General features: G+C 55.0%; 1 protein-coding gene across 2 annotated transcripts; it reads left to right on the top strand.

Moving 5' to 3' along the window:
* The first annotated feature begins 400 nt into the window (after nucleotides 1-400).
* Nucleotides 401-11538, top strand: BNIP3 (BCL2 interacting protein 3). Of its 2 annotated transcripts, XM_029245862.1 has the most exons (6): nucleotides 401-612; nucleotides 7811-7961; nucleotides 8300-8384; nucleotides 9563-9672; nucleotides 9751-9903; nucleotides 11344-11538. In XM_029245862.1, the coding sequence occupies exons 1-6, from the start codon at nucleotides 567-569 to the stop codon at nucleotides 11387-11389; spliced, it is 591 nt and encodes a 196-aa protein (XP_029101695.1). In that variant the 5' UTR covers nucleotides 401-566; the 3' UTR covers nucleotides 11390-11538. The 2 variants fall into 2 exon arrangements, 1 of the variants encoding a protein (XP_029101695.1); XR_003797107.1 differs by lacking the exon at nucleotides 11344-11538 and having other exon boundaries at nucleotides 8300-9672; nucleotides 9751-9801.
* The last annotated feature ends 1888 nt before the right edge of the window (nucleotides 11539-13426 follow it).

Below are 13426 nucleotides of genomic sequence, written 5' to 3'. Positions count from 1 at the left end.
GCCGGCCCAATTTACAGCAGGTAGTCGCTGCACTGCAGGTGAGGGGCGGCCTCGCCGCCGGCCGCAGGGTGCAGGCCACAGCCCCGGGTCCGACTCTACACGCAGCCCCACTGTCAGCCCCCCGTCCCTTCCCCGGCCCTGTGTCTGAGGGGACGCAGTCAGGCCTCAGGCAGCGTCGCAGAAACGAGTCACCCCGCCGGGCCCCGCCTCCCGCCCGCCTGTCTCCAGGCGGTGCCGGCACGTCCCGCGCGCACCTGCTAGACGCCCGCGCCCCGCCCCCGCCCGGCTGCGCACGCGCGGACCCCTCCTCGCGTCCCGACCCGTGCACGCGTCGCACGCGCGGCACGCGCCGCGCGCCCTCGCGCACGCGCAGGCCCCGCCCCACGGCCAGTGGGCGGTGCTGCCGCTTATCCGCGGAGCTCCGGCCGCGAGCGTCAGTCATTCGGAGCCGCGGGCCGACCGCGCTCTAACTACCGCGGCGTTCCCGTTCCCTCTCCCTCTCCCTCCTGGAGCGCCCGCCGACCCCAACCCCGACCCGCCGGCTGCAGCGCCCTCGCCCTGCCGCCATGTCGCAGAGCGAGACCCCCGGGCTGCAGGAGGAGAGCCTGCACGGTGAACGGGGGCCGGGGGCCGGCCTGGGTGTGGGGGACCTGCGGGGGAAAGGCGCCCGGCCTACAGAGGAGGGGCCTGCGGAGGGACTCCCGTCTCCGGGTCGAGGCGACCGAGGCGCCGACGTCGTCCCAAGCCCGCGCGGTGCCTGGTCTTCCGAGGTGCAGCCCGGTGCTGGTTTCGGTGCCGGTGCCGCTACCGGCGAGCAGGCGCCCAGACTTGCGGTTGGACTCGTGGACTCGGGTTGTGAGCCGTCCGCGGCTCGGTCCGGAGTGGCTGGGGAGGACGGGGTCCCGGGATTCGGGGCGAGCCGCCGTGAGAGGAAGAACCCTGAAACGCTGGGCCGGGGGCGCGGCTGGCCTTTCCTTAGTTACGTTCGCTCGTCCGGGGGTCGTTCAGAGCCCAGCTCGGGGCTGACTTGCGCGGGGGAGCACGAGGCCCCGTGGCCGCGGTGCATACACCCCGCCCCCTCCCGGGAAGCCGGGGCCGGTGGCGGCCTTGACCCACCCGGCTCTGGCCCCGCGGGGCCGCCCCCGGGCCGCCGCCTCCGGCCCCGGTGAGGAGCCCGAGGCCCACGGGTTGGAGGAGGGGTCGGGCGCCGACCTTTATTCTCTGAAGCAACAGTTCAGGCGGCGGCGGGAGCTCGTAAATAAGTTTTGGAGAGGGCCGTTGAAGCCTTAGAGAGTGAATTTTAAAGTTTCGTTAAGATTTAAAAATCTTTATACTGTCTGGATTTGAGCTACTAGTTTCTCGTATTCCTCAAAACAAGATTTCACTAGGCAAGACTTGGTCTACTGCGTTGTATAATTTAAAACTACAACCGCAGCTTAAAAATCCTGCAATCGCTCCTTAAATTTCGACAGTGATTGTTTTCTTTGAAACAGATTAAGGGATTGAATCTTTGTCTTACAAAAGATCCAAGGAGTATTTTCTAAACTGTCTTTTAAAGTCAGCCCTGTTATCAAACTACTTAGTTGCTAACACGGTCTGTTTTATTAGTGGGTCAGATTTGTCGGGAAGAGTTCGGAGTGTCCTGAGCGGCTCCATCTTCGGTCCTCGATTGGCAGACCAAACTGCTGAGTCATTGGCAATGCAGAGTGCCAGCTCGTGGGTTGAAAGATTTTTCTGTTTTGTGTATTCTATAAAAAGACAGTTACACGCTGAGTGGAAAGTGTCGAGGATTCTCCGGGCTGCGCTCTCCGGGATACGTGCTGCGGGGCACTCGCTCCCCGGCCGCCCGGTGTGGGAGGAGTCACGTGGGGCCTCGGCCGCTCTGGGAAACTGAATCCGAGCAGGGATTGGTGGCTGGGGCGACACTTGTCCTCTGCTCTGTGTTGATTTGATTACCTCTTGTTTACCTCGGAAAGAACTGAGAGCCTTGGTAGCTGAGCCCGAAGACAATGGCAAACCTTTTCCCCTTTGCTTGTATCCTCGGACCAAATGTTTCCCCTGAGTTCACAGCGAAGTTGACGTTGCCTCTCGGCCCCCTGGTCCCTACTAGTTAAAGTTGTGAACCAGCAGCAAGATGTCGTATATGCCTTTCTTGTCCTCAGATAAACAACCCCTAATATGCAGGGAGAAGATGGAGTTTTGTGATACTGTGTCACAGCATCATGGGAGGGGGTGTGAACCTTACTTCCCAGAAGACCCACCCCCAACCCCTGCTGTGCTGGGGGGGGTCAATGCAGTAAGGTGCTCCTGGTTTACCCTGAGACAGCCCCTGCCCCTTCACGCACTGCTCTGTCTGCAGCCAGAGGGTTCCGCTGTCCCAGGCACCCAGCGCGGCTGAAGGTATATGAAGAGGAAGAGAATTCGCAGTTCTCGTGCCATGCAGTTTGGGAGGGAAGGGGTTTCAGGCATCTAGATCCTGGCCCAACCTCTACTTTTCACAGATGTTCACAGTGAGGCCCAGAGGTGAAGTGAGAAACAGGGCAGGCAGGCGCGTCGGCGACAGAAGACATTAGACAGAAGGATGGGTGCGATTTGCCAGCTCTTGTTAAGATCCAGGAACCTGAATGACTTACCTGCTTGACTTTATGTTCAAAATCACTTGTCAGTCAAGCCTCTCATTCCTGTCCCATCTAACCTGAGAAGCTTTTAAAAACAGTCATTTCTTAAATCCCACCTCTCCCAGGGAAGAAGCCCTCTGATGAGGGTGGTAGTTGCTCTGCCCCAGGGCTCTCCTCAGGGATTCCACCTTCTCATTAATCCCATAGTCGTGTAGGTCGGTCCCCTAGTAGTTTTCAACCCCGGCTGCCCGACATCACCGTTACAGCTTTTTCAAAATAAATGTACCAGGGTTCCATTGCAGCATTCCCAATAAGGATTTTCAGGCCTCTGGGTTAGACTTCTGGAGAATGGGGGGGAAAGCCGCACAGGTGGTCCTCCATAGCCAGGGCTGAGACCTGCTACCCTGGACTAGGGATACTGTCTAGGGATACTGTCTGGATTTGAGCTACTGGAGCCTCTGCCAGCTGGGGCTGGAGGGGAGTGTTTGCCCCGGGATGTAGGAGGGCCTGGGGTCCCACAGTGGCGGCAGGAACTTTGAGAAGCTTTGTGCAGAATATTTAGGCTGAACAGCGTGGGTGCTATATTAAAGTTACTTGATAGAGTAAGGGTTCCTTCCACAGGTTGAAAAAGTACTGCTGTCTCTCTGTTTTCAAGCTGGGTAAATCAGAGACAGCTGGAATCTATTCCGCCACCCAACTAACCAAGCAGTGGCTCAGTGAACTACGGTTAACACTTCTGCATGTGTTCCTAGCTTCCACTCAGTTAACAGCAGTAGAGTTTAGCTGAATTAAATGGCACCTATGGCTTACCCAGTAGTAAGTAGCTATGTGTTTGGGTAATTCCTGTAGCCTCTCTAGGGCTCTAAGATGTGATAACATTTTGAGTTACAAATCTCGGGGCCCACAGGTCATCAAAGTCAAAACATGGCCTTTATTTTCTTTGGGACCAAGGATCGTGGAGGTCACAGGAGATTTAAAAAAAAAAAAAAGAAATGGGTTAACTCTAAGGCCTGTGGGTTTTCTTTCTGTGGTGATGTAATATTGGTAGCCTAGGCTTTCCGTCCATCTCATCTGCCTTGTGTTAGTGCCCTGTGTCTTGTTAGCCTAAATTACAGGCCTTTGTGGGCGGGGACAGGAATCGGGGAAGCTTGCCTGGATCAGCGGCTTCACCACCTGTTTTGTTTTTTTTCTGAGGCCTAATTACACCAATTATCTGATAGGTTATTTGGGATTCTGAGGAAGCCTTACAAGGTTACCCTTCAGCGACCTGAATCCCGTCTTTCTTGCTTACGAAGGTGAGTGATCTTAATTGCAGATGCGAGGAGATTAATGGCACACCTTGTCTTCAATTTCCAGGAAGCTGCTTTCCCTACCCAGGTGCTGCAGGTTAATAATAAAACTGTTGTCCTTTAGTAAATCATTTCTTAGAATACAGCTTTTGGACCTAAAGCTTTTGCTGTAGACACCCTAGAATGAGATTTTTTTCTGAAGGATGCTTGAGACTTTCTATGAGATGATTCTAAAAAGCGTATATATTTGTCTCCATGGAGTTTTGAGTTGGCCCTTGTGGTATAATATACATACACCTGAAACTGATAATGTTATATGTCCATTATATCTCAATTTGAAAAATATATTTCATCTTTGTCCCTGGTTCCTGACCCAGACAGAGCTCAGCTCTAAAAACCCTTGGAATTTCCCGAGAGATGTTGTTATTCATGAGGAGCCCCTTTGGTGAAGCTTGAGTCTGCTAATGAGGTAACTCACGAGGCCCTAGGTAGCCTCCGGGTGGGGATGGGAAAGCGCATTGGAGCACGAGGGTGGGAGCTCAGCACACACTCGCCACCGCCACCAGGAGGGGAGGGGCTGCAGACCTGGTTATAAAAAACTTGGAAAAAGGCTGAACCCACTGAGGTCCTGGGAGAGGGTATGGAAACTGTCCCCTTCCACTCCCGCCCCCCATACCCTGCCCTGTGCACCTGGCTGTTCCTGAGCTGTAATCCTTCTGAGACTGGGGAGTGTAAGCACTGTGAGTTCTCGTGAATTACTGAAGAGGGTGGGGGTTGTCGGGACCCCTGAATTCTTGGTCTACCAGGCATGTGAGGCTGTCTGATGGGGGGACAGTCTTGTGGGACTGAGAGGTCTTCAACTTGTGGGATCTGACACTGACTCCAGGTAGTGTCAGAACTGAATTGTTGGACAGCCAGTTGGTACTGGAAATTGCTTATTGGTGTAGGCCTGCCCCCGCCCCAATTTCATGTCAGAAGTGGTGTCAGAGAAGACATTGCACCTCAAACTCCATTTATGTCGGACACCGTAAGTAAAAGTGATCTGGGCAGCCAGGCCCAGAACCTGACTGAGAACCTAGAAAAATGGAACTGTGCCCAGAGCAGGGCGCCGTGGTCCTCTTCCATGCCGTAGGGGGCCAGAGCTGCTGGGCCGAGTGTCACCTTGCTCCTGGGAGGGAAGGAGGGCTAGTGAAGGAGTCGCACGGTAGAGCCTCTTACGGTTTGCTTCAGGGCTTTCCTAACCCCTGCACAGCCACCAGAGTAGGTGGGAATAGGGTCCCCAGTCAAGACGGGCTGTCTCAAGAATGGCGTGGAGTCCTTGTAGCTTCTGCTGACCTGCAGAGGCTGAGTGGCCCTGGCTTCTGTCCAGGGAGCCCTGGGCTCCCAGACAGACCCTGGCCTGCCTTGTGCGGGCCAGGCCAACATGAAGTAACTTGAGAGGCTGAAGTGAGAAGCGTATCAGCATCTGAAAACTGCTGGTGATCATTTTGTTAGCAGCCAGGTGGGAGGCTGGACGTGGTATAAACGGTGTTACGTTTCATTCCTGGACCCTTGATTTGCTTTCTTCGGATGAATGTGACCTATTCTGCAGCCAAGCTGCTGTTGAGGGCAGGCCTGGGCTCTCGGGGAGGGGCTGATGTGTAGGGGTCTGGGCCCCGAGTGGGTGGTGCTGTGTGGTGCCCCTGGGGCCCTGGTTTCAGCGCAGAGCGGCAGCTCTGGGTCATGGTTCCTGGAGGAGCCGTACAGTGACTACCAGCCTCGGTCGGGGTTTCAGTCTGGTCTGCCATTGCGCTGCCCCTCCTGCACCCACCCCGGAGAGGCCTGGACCCACAACACGCAGCAGAGGAACTGCCCTGGGCCCAGGAGACCTGTGCGCGTGGCCAGCTGGGAAGCAGGACGGGGCAGAGGGGACCGCAGAGGCAGTCTTGCCAGTGAACGGAGCCTGGCGGTGGAGGAGTGAATTGAAAGCGAGAACTTTTATGTTCAGCAGAAGGCTTGAGTGGAAAGGCTGTCAAGTTACCTGCAACACATTCAAGTGAAGAAAGGCTTGTGGGGCTTCCCTGGTGGCGCAGTGGTTGAGAGTCCGCCTGCCGATGCAGGGGATACGGGTTCGTGCCCCGGTCCGGGAAGATCCCACATGCCGCGGAGCGTCTGGGCCCGTGAGCCATGGCCGCTGAGCCTGCGCGTCCTGAGCCTGTGCTCCGTAATGGGAGAGGCCACAACAGTGAGAGGCCCGCGTACCGCAAAAAAAAAAAAAAAATAAAGGCTTGTGTCGGGAGTTCCCTGGCAGTCAAGTGGTTAGGACTCGACGCTTTCACCGGGGCCCTGGTTCAATCCCGCAAGTCTCGCGGCGCGGCCAAAAAAAGAAAAGCTTGTGTCTTGAATATCGAGCTAGATGGAGAAAGGTGGACCGCTCGGTTGGAAAGAGGAGCAGATTTCAACAGCTGCTTCAACGAAGATGCTCTCCACGTGGCCAGTAAGCAAGTGAGGGAATGTTCAACCTCAGTAGAAATCAGAGAAGCGCAGAATAAACCATATAACCTACCACCACACACCCACAGAATGGCTATATTTAAAGACGGATGCCAAGTGTGAGCCAACAAAAATGCTCACATTGCTTCGGCTGTGTCGGAAAGCAGTGGTGTTGCAATACATTAAACGTACACCTAGAACTTTTCCACTCTGGAACCCTGCTCCTAGGTGTGGGTTCAGAAGTGAGAGCCTGTGGACACCATGAAACGCTGGAAGCCAGCCTGGGTCCGCCGCACAGCGGCAACAGGATGGGGGTCCCCTCTGGTCCAAGCCCCCAGGTGTTGCTTCCGGGCCCTGACCGCCTGCCTTGTCCGCACACCTGTGGGTGGCTCAGCCCTGCCGCACAGAACTTGTACTTTCACCCCTTCAGGACCTGTCTAGGGTTCACACCTGTCCTCCTGTGGGGATTGCCAGAGTTGATCTCATCTTCCAGCTCTTCCACCTGTCAACCCCCAAAACACACACAGCCGAGTGCGACAGCACCTCCTCCCCTGCCTGTACCCACCTGGACCTCGGCTGTGCCCGGACTGGGGATGCCTCCCCTCACGGGTGCCCCTGGAGGGGCTCTCCCCGGTCACTCCCGATTCTGGAGCCCAGCACGGCTGGTGCAGCAGAGCGCCCGCCAGGTCAGCTGTTGGCTGCCTTGGTGAATTCATCAAGTCGGCTCCCAAGTCGTGAGGCTGGAGAGACGAAGCTAAGCTCCGAATGCCGGCTTGTAGGATCTGGGGTGGTAGCTGCTTTGTGCTACATTTAGTAAGCAGGTGACCTTGGCGCTAAGGAGTTCTCTGTTTTGATGACACCTGGGTGTATACACGTCAGTTTTCAGTTCGAGTTAAAGAATGCTGAGTTTACTTGCTGTACACACTTGGCTGGATGAGCACTTGGGATGGTTTGCTTGCTCTGGTTAATCAGGTTTAGTTACCTTTGTTCTGTTCATCTGATGTAAGATACAGAGCAGTAATCCTAACGAATCCTGTGGGACCTCAGGGTCAGAACGTGGCGCTGGAATGTGTAAATAGGTCGTAAAGCTTTCCTTAGTGTGTAAATCCCTAAGGCTCTTGCTGACACCCTTTGCTTTCTAAGCGCTGAGTGCAGGAGAGTGTCCTGGTCACTGGGACCCCACTGACTGAGCAGGTAGTCTGGGAGTGGCAGCAGGCGCACTGCCTTGGCTCCCAAGGGTCCCTGGGGAGGCTCACTGTAATGCAGGTGCCAGAGATGGGCCTCAAGGGCATTGCAGCGTGATTCAAGGCGACGGTTCCTTGCGAGTCCCTGGCACGTCTTGGGAATGGGAGCGCGAGCTGGTTATTTGTTAGGACCAGACTCCAGAGTGGGTGGAAAATTGGAACCATGTCCTTTTTTTATCCCCATCAGGCTCCTGGGTAGAATTACACTTTGGCAGTAATGGGAGCGGGAGCAGTGCTCCAGACTCTGTTTCTATTTATAATGGCGACATGGAAAAAATCCTGCTGGATGCCCAGCGTGAATCTGGACGGAGCAGCTCCAGGAGCTCTCACTGTGACAGGTGGGCATAAACGTGTGTATCCCAGCGCTGGCAGGCCAGGTAGGAGCAGGCACGGCTGCAGACGCCCGCCTGGCCTCAGTCCAGCCCTCCCGAGACAGCGGGCCCTTCGCTCTTAGGTGGGAGGGAGCGACTGGGGCCTGTGTTTGTGGTGCTGGGCCCCTGCTTCTGCTTGTTGACTGCAGGGCATCAGAGCTCAGCTGAGGAGGTGGAGGGACGCTTTGGCCCTGGCCTGGCCCCAGGTGCTGGCGGGAGCCTCCCGGCCCTGGAGGATGGCCCCTGCCTGTGGGGTTTTGCTTCTCCTGGTGGAAAGAAGGTTAACACATTGTGTTTTCCCCAAGCCCACCTCGCTCACAGACCCCACAAGATACTAACAGAGCTTCTGAGATAGACACACATAGTCTTGGAGAAAAGAACAGCTCCCAGGTAAGGTGTGCACGTGCACACATTTGCGATCTGTTTGTACAAAGTTCTGTGGAATCCAGCCCTCAGAAGCAGTGGCGGGGGGTGGGGGGAGGCACGCCCCGCACTTCATGCTGGACCGGAAGTGGCAGGGGCTTAGGTTGGGTAGGCTGTGCGGCCCGGGCGCCTCTGCCCTCACGCCTTCCAGGGAGACACTGGGAGTGGCCAGGGGGAGGGGAGCTGGGAGCCAGGCGGTGGGTCTGTCTGCTGGGCAATGTGTGGGTGGGAGAGAGCCTGGGGCCCTATGTGCTGCTTCTCTGGTGGCCTCGGTTGGGCCGGGGCCAGTGCGTCCTTGCCAGGTCCTTTCTGGTCGTGATGCCTGGGGAGTGTATTTTAGGAACCCGTGGGTCCCCGACTCGCTGTGAAAGCTGTCAGGAACCGTGGGCTCGGTCAGTACCACTTGGTCCCCCCCCCCTGCTCCCCGCCCGTGCTGGTCTCCCCTCAAGGCCTCCCTCACCGAGGAAACCAGGAGTCCCTGGTGCTCAGGCCTCCTCAGGGGCGGCGCCCGGCCTGCCCCCAGACACGTGGGGTCCACTCCAGCTTTGGTGCGCCCAGGCATTTGGTTGGTTTTGGTACCGTGTTTTAGAGTATTTCCAAAACTTGAACCAATTTTTTTCCCCCCTGATTTTAAGGAGGAACTAGATGATCAGGTACAGAGTTTTTCAAATGCAAAGAAGTAGGGAAGAACACCTAAAATCCAACTTTTAAAAGCTCTTTAATGAGTGTATTATATACTTTAAAAAATGTAGCTGCAATCAGGGGTACACGTAAGTTTTTGGGTTTTTTTCTCTCCCATTTAACATGAAAGTGTGTCTTGCTTTCATTGCCGCGCAGTATCCTGCTTGCTTAGGCACATCCCTGTTTTGGGCCATTTTAGATGGTTTCCGTTTTTCATCTCTGGACGTCTGTCCTCATTTGGCATCGCTTCCTTGGGGCAGTGTCTGCAGCTCTTCGAGTCTGAGTCGGGCCTTCAGCCCGGCGATGTGTGTGGAGGAGGGAGGAGAGCCGGGGGGTGCAGCCCTCGCCTCCCCCCGTGGCTGGGCTGCGAGCTCTGCCTGCCGGTCCGATGCTTGGGTGGGAGGTGAGCGTCCTGCTGCGGGTGCGCAGGCACCATTTCGCTTTCACCATTCGCTCTGCCCCAGTCTGAGGAAGACTATATGGAGAGGAGGAAGGAAGTCGAAAGCATCTTGAAGAAAAACTCAGACTGGATTTGGGATTGGTCCAGCCGGCCGGAAAACGTGCCCCCGACCAAGTGAGTCTGTTTGCACCGGGGGCCTGCCTTGGCCTAGCTGGCCCGGCACGCCTCCGCTGACCAGCATCTCTCCCCCAGGGAGTTCCTCCTCTTCAAGCGCCCGAAGCGCGCGCCCACGCTCAGCATGCGGAACACGAGCGTCATGAAGAAAGGGGGCATCTTCTCCGCGGAGTTTCTCAAAGTTTTTCTGCCGTCTCTTCTGCTGTCCCATCTGCTGGCCATCGGGTTGGGGTAAGTGACTGCCCGTGTGGACGGCACAGCGCGGGGTCCTTCTAGGTCTTGGAAGCACGGGCGACGTGGGCGTGTGAAACAGCCCGTCCCGGTCAAGAAACAGAGCCCAGGGCCGTGAGCCGGGGCGGCGCTGCCCCGAGCGTCCAGCAGCAGAGGCTGGTTTTGCGCGCAGGGGCGCTCGTCTGGCTGCTTGACCTGGACTGCTGCGCGCAGGTGCGGATCAGCCTCACTCCTCGCGGGGTGGCTGCAGGGGGGCAGTGTCAGTAACTCGGGCTGCACGTGTCTGTTGGCGTCCACTCAGCAGTGAGAGAAGAGGGCGCCAGTTCTGACGACCGTGCGGAACACAGAGGGGCAGCCTGGGTCATGGAGACGCTGAGCCCAGACGGTGCTGAGGAGCCCGAAGCTGCCCTCGGGGGCTCATCCCCAGCCTCTGACCAGGCGGGCGAGGGGGGGGGGTCTCCTTGGCCCTGGTGTGGACGGACGGGCTTCTGTGGCTGCGGCTTCCTGGACGTCTGGATTCTCAAGATGGCCTCCTGACGGGGGCTGGTGCCACCGCAGGCTTCGTGAATGTGGCAGAGGAGATGTCAGCCTGCCTGCTCTGGGAGGCGAGAGCAGCGTTCCTCCCGACCTCCCGAACCCCAGCCCACAGTCCTGCCTGCCCGGGGAGAGGGCTCCCTGGCGGGGCCAGGCCCCCGGCCTCTCCCTCTTGGTTCTGCCTTGGCCTTCCCTCTCAGCACAGTGCTTTTCAGAGTCAGACTCTGCCAATCTCACGCGGGGAGGTGGATTTCTGGAGCTTCCTCCACAACTAGCAGTCAGATTCTGTGGGGGCCTCTGCCGGGTTGAGGTCAAGATGGATTTCTGCAGCCAGCCCCCAGCAGGGGTGTCTGCCCTTCTTACCAGCCTCCAAAGCGGTCAGGATAATAAAATCCACCCCGACCAGTTGCTCTAAGGAAGCTCCCCGTGCTGGGCTGCAGGCCTGAAGACGTCCTCCCCAGCCCCCTCTGCCCGGACAGCCCTCTGATGCCCATATGCCCCTCAGTTCTGGGCTCCTGGGGGCGTGGGCTTCACTGCTCAGCCAGGGCTCTTTGTGAGGTTGGTGCCGATAAACCTGGCGATATCACCTGTCCTGCAGGCGTGTGGTCAGTTCCAAAAAACAGTGATGGAGTACTGGCATTTCAGGTTGGGTAGAATCCTCTCCCTTGTGCTTGTATTGTGTATCCACTGCATGGCTGTTAGAGCACAACTGGATTCTTCTAAATTAGATGCTGAAATGTACACACACTGATGAAGAATAAAACCCAAGTTTTAACAGTGGGTATAAGAGAGCCAGTCCCCTTACGTAAATAAGCTGGGACCAGCGTCAGCTGCCCTGTCTCAGCTGTGCAAACTTGCCCGGGAGTTGCGAGACCACGTTAACTACCAATTCCTTTTTCTGTTAAGGATCTACATTGGAAGGCGCCTGACGACATCCACCAGCACGTTTTGATGAAGAATTGGTGTCCAGCTTTCTCACGTAGTGGGGATGTGTGTTGTCCGCAGCTCAGCGTACAGAGGAGGCTGTCTTGGTCCTTGGGTGGCTGCACCACTTGTGTCATTTCTTCTGTAAATGCCACATTCCTAACTCAGTAAAATAAAGACTAAGACCATGCTCTCCCATAATCATACTTATGGGATAAAGTAATAAGCCTGTCATTGATTAATATCTATTAATAATTTGGTGGTAATCTTTCTTCGGATATTATAAATATTTAAGAATAATTTTAACGTATCCATGATGTATGTAGTACTTTAACACGTTATCTGCAACCTTGATTGAGTTAAACACTGTATTTTGAAAGAACGAATACCGTTGACATTAAAAGGACTACATGAGGGTTTATCCCGAATAAACACTGTGGCCTTACAACCCTGTTGTAGACCGTATGTAAGTGGATGCATCCGTCTACTACAGACGCCCCTCAGCTCTCACTGTGCTGGTGGTTCTTTGTGACGTGACGTGTAGAATCCAGGCTGCAACACGGGTGGGACAGGTCGTCCCCACACCGGCACCTTGTGCAGCACAGGGACTCTCGCTGAGACTTATGACCGCCCTGGACGGCAGCCACCGGACGATCAGTGTCTCTTATCTCGGGATTGCTAAATTCAGTCTATTTGTGTTCAGTTTTTGTGTGCTCTTAGAATCAGCTTTATTCTAAGCTATTCTGTGTCTACTTTAAAAGCCTGGAAATAGAAAAAAAATGAATCTTTGCCAAATACTTGGTTACGGTATTTACGTACGTCACACAAGCTTTTTCATTAAACCAGGTGTATCCCCACTGCATGGTTTTTAAAGGCCGCCCCTTTGATATACTGTATAAATGCTGTTGTACTTGTTTCACTTTTCCACACTAAATTCGGTTGTGTTAAATAAATGTAACATTCTAATTTTTAAAATACTTGTTTCTATTTAAACAATTACTTTGGAGGTAGAGGCCTACAGCCCTTTCATTTGGAGACGGCTGATGGAATGGCATCAAGATTCTTTATGTAATTGATCCCTAAAACATTAAGCCTGCATCCCACTGACCCACTCTGGCCAAGGGGATGATTCCCTTTTAACAGCAAATGGTGGTTGTTCAAGTGTCACGAGCACCAGGCTGCACTCAGGACCTTCCAGCAAGGCCAAGCGTCCTCAGAGCCAGCACCCCTTGGGAGAGCTCTGTGAATCCATCACTCAGGTGACCCGGCCCATGATGAAGGCCTCTGTGTATTGAGATATGCAAGGCATCCCCCAGGTCTGGGGAGTTCTGAGCTATTAAGTGTAATCTCTGCCCCCCCCACCCCCACCCCCGGCCTCGCTCCCTTCCTTCTCTGGAGCACCAATTTTAATTTATGATTGATTCCAATAGCTGTCGTCTGATTTCTTCACTTCTTAAAATCTTAGTTCTCTCTCGTCTTCTAGCTGGATTATTACTCTATTCCTCTCCTCCACGTTATGTATCCTTCCTTCCATCTCCGCCCTGTCACTGACGCTCCCCAGGGCACAGGCTGAGCTCCGTGATGGTGGCCGGAAGTGCCTGCTGCAGCCAATCACAAGGTTTTCCCCTCTCACTGCAACATTCCAGTGGACGTTTGATTCTTTTAAAATGTGTGACTATATATGTATTTTTGTTTTGACCTTTTGGGCAAGAGGATAGCAGAATGGCGACAGCCTTTCTACACACTCCTTATGTTAATGCAAGTAACAGCATCATTCATTTTATTCACAGAATAGCAAGTTTACAGAATATTTAATATCCAGACAATTTTGGATTAAAATAACACAGATCCTAGGGGTCGAATCCATTCTCCCATAAACCAGAGCTCCTTGGAAAAGTGGGAATTCCAGGGCGGCATGAGGAACATTTGTGGTGCCAGGAGGTGAAGGACATGGAGCCAACCTGAGGGACCTGCAGTGGCTCAGAGTGGGTCAGCCTGGTAACAGGTTCCTGGTGGTGATGGGCTGTCACAAGACTGGAGCAGGATCCCCAAGTCCACACTGATG

This window comes from Monodon monoceros, unplaced genomic scaffold, assembly GCF_005190385.1.
Source record: "Monodon monoceros isolate NGI ecotype Baffin Bay Population unplaced genomic scaffold, NGI_Narwhal_1 Super_Scaffold_4, whole genome shotgun sequence".
Taxonomy (NCBI): Eukaryota; Metazoa; Chordata; class Mammalia; order Artiodactyla; family Monodontidae; genus Monodon; species Monodon monoceros.
Note: the sequence above shows the minus strand (reverse complement) of the source record. Positions and strands in the feature narration are given on the sequence as shown.

Excerpts from the sequence above, each read along its gene's own strand:
- BNIP3 (XM_029245862.1), top strand. The coding sequence starts at position 567 with ATGTCGCAGAGCGAGACCCCCGGGCTGCAGGAGGAGAGCCTGCACG. Across the intron at positions 7,962-8,299 it reads AGGAGCTCTCACTGTGACAG|CCCACCTCGCTCACAGACCC; the intron begins GTGGGCATAAAC and ends GTTTTCCCCAAG. Across the intron at positions 9,673-9,750 it reads GAAAACGTGCCCCCGACCAA|GGAGTTCCTCCTCTTCAAGC; the intron begins GTGAGTCTGTTT and ends TCTCTCCCCCAG.